This window comes from Saprolegnia diclina, assembly GCF_000281045.1.
Source record: "Saprolegnia diclina VS20 unplaced genomic scaffold supercont1.87, whole genome shotgun sequence".
Classification (NCBI taxonomy): Eukaryota; Oomycota; class Saprolegniomycetes; order Saprolegniales; family Saprolegniaceae; genus Saprolegnia; species Saprolegnia diclina.
The window spans coordinates 57,487-59,901 of NW_008246154.1; the positions used below are offsets into that span (position 1 = coordinate 57,487).

The following is a 2,415-nucleotide window of genomic DNA, read 5'->3' on the forward strand; positions in this document are numbered from 1 at the left end:
TGAAGTTTGAAAATATCATCCGCCAATGAGCAGCGCGCGAATCTTTCCAACCAATCAAAGGCGACCACAGGCCATTGCGCGATCCGATTGGCAGCTGCGCAAGGATTTCACCTGTCGGCGCCAATTGGCCTCTCTGTGGCAAGGCCAAGAGAGCCCCAACCTGCAGTACGTGGCGAAGAAGCCCGTCTTTACGGCCGACCTGCGCAACATTGGCTTCCAGCTCACGCCACCGACCACTGCAAAACGTATGGCCGCGTCGATGACATCATTCACTGCCAGCTTCGTACGCCGCACAAGAAGATGGTGATTTTCACGGTCGAGTCGCGCGAGGGTCTCGAGCGGCTTTTGGCGCTCATCAAGTCGAACTGGGTGGGCGCCCGCCGTACGTGCGCGAGGCTAAGGACCCGGCACTGCATGCGCTCACTCTGTGAGATGCGTTCGCGCACCACTTCCACGCCGACGCCTCTACGTCCTCTCGACGTTCGAGCGGTCCGAGGTGGTGCCAGCGATGTAGCGTTCCACTGCAACCGACGCGACCTGTGCGCGCTCTCGGTCGATTTTTGAAAACAGATACCGCGTGTCGTTCAAACCGTCGTTTCTGTTGTCGTGCAGCGTCATCGAGAACGCGGCGTCCTTCGGCTCGAGCTCCACCGCGCGCTCTTCACAACCGATGACGCACCTGACGTTGTCACGACACCAACGACAATCGACCCGCCATCAGCGTTGAGCAATGCGGTGATCCTTTGAACACCGGCAAGTGGCAACGCAATCGTGGATGATGCGGCGCAGGATAGTGTGATGGCGACGACGACGCCACAGCGCAAGCACGAAGACGGCAGCGCGCCTCTTTGACCATGCGATTTCAAGCCGCGTCAGAAGCCGAGCTCGTCTCGGGCGACGTCCGCCAACCTCTCGGTTAATGTCGGCCGCTCACGCGGCGTCCGGGCCAGCGAAGACACAATCGGGCGCATCCGACTCGCGATCCGCTGTGTGCAGAACGAGCACACGAGCCTCTTCTGGCCAACGAAGACGATATCACTGTGCTCCATGAAGCGTCCGCTTGGTTCCACGGCGCGTACATTTTTGTGTGGCGCTCTTGGAATGACCCGTGTGTCACCTCGCCACCCACCCCTAACCACAGACAGTGCGAATCCATTTTTGTATCTTCTTTGGTTTAGGCGGTCTATTACCGTAAACACCAAGGAGTTAACGATTCCATGTGTTCATGCGCTCAATCGGCAAGTTACTATGCTTTGCACTCTTGTGCCACAAGATTGCTGCATTATAAATTGACCACTAGAGGAGTAGTGCAGGTGGACACCAAGCCAAAGCACATACTTTAGCGGTGCAAATTTATGCTTACAGTTTGACCGCGAACCGTCCAGTAGATCCTATCCTCCTCAGTACCTTTGACGGTATCTCGACAACCAACCACACGCGAGAGACACTGTTCGAGACCATGCACTGTATTGAAATGGTGTGCACGACAACATTGTTGTCGTCGTCGTCGCTAGCTTACTCTTCGTACCCGTCAAGGTCCGAGTCTGAGTAGAACTCGCCGCGCTTCTCGGCATCGCGCTTGGCCTTGAGCTTGACCTTGAGCTCCTTGCGGGTGAGCTTTCGCTTGACCTTGGTGACGACCTTGTTACCGAAGGCGTCGACCGACTCCTCGGCGTCAATCTGCTCGATCTTGGTCTTGTCTTCCGGGACTTGGCCTTCGATCGAGAGCTGACCAGCGACCACGTTCCACGTCTCGATCGCCAAGGCGTCCGTGAACTCGCGGTGGTGCGAGATCAAGACGACACCGCCGCCAAACTCCTTGATGGCACCCGCAAGCGCACCGAGCGAGTCGCGATCCAAAAAGTTGGTCGGCTCATCAAGCACAAGAATGTGCGGGTTGAGCCACATGGCCGCCGCCAAGACGACCTTGACCTTCTGACCGCCCGAGAGACCGCGCATGCGCGAGTGCGTACCAAAGTCGGCCGCCAAACCAAAGTTGTCGAGGTGCTTCTGCACCGCGATGGCCGTGACGGGACGCGCCTGCATGTTGGCGCGGGCGGCTTCGCGATCGTCGGCGATCTGGAGAATCTTGTCGAAGCCCCACTTCTCGAGCTTCTCACGCGGGATCCACGAGTTCTCCGTATCGGGGAGCTTCATCCACTTGACTTCGTACTCGAACGACTTCTTGAGCTTGCGGCGGTTCTCGATCGACTCGAAGACGCGCTTCTCGCCCTCCCAGTTGACGGGCTTGGAGAGGAGCTCCTTCTCTTCCGGGGTCAGCTTGCGCGTCTCCTTGGCCATGAGCTCCTTGTCCTCGCCGGACTGGAAGCGCCACTGGATGTACTGGTTGGCCGAGATGTCCAAGTGCTGCTCAATGTGGTGGAACGCGTGCTGGGCCACGTACGCAAAGCGCAT

The 2,415-nt window shown here is 58.1% G+C and overlaps 1 protein-coding gene across 1 annotated transcript in view; it reads right to left on the bottom strand.

Moving 5' to 3' along the window:
* Window positions 1–1,515: 1,515 nt before the first annotated feature.
* The window catches only part of SDRG_15257 (hypothetical protein), a gene marked incomplete at its 3' end in the record, with an annotated part of 3,229 nt that continues 2,329 nt past the window's right edge, over window positions 1,516–2,415 (bottom strand). Inside the window, exon 2 of the mRNA XM_008621424.1 lies at window positions 1,516–2,391. Within this exon, the coding sequence (XP_008619646.1) occupies window positions 1,516–2,391 (876 nt within the window). The remainder of the gene's footprint in view (window positions 2,392–2,415) is intronic.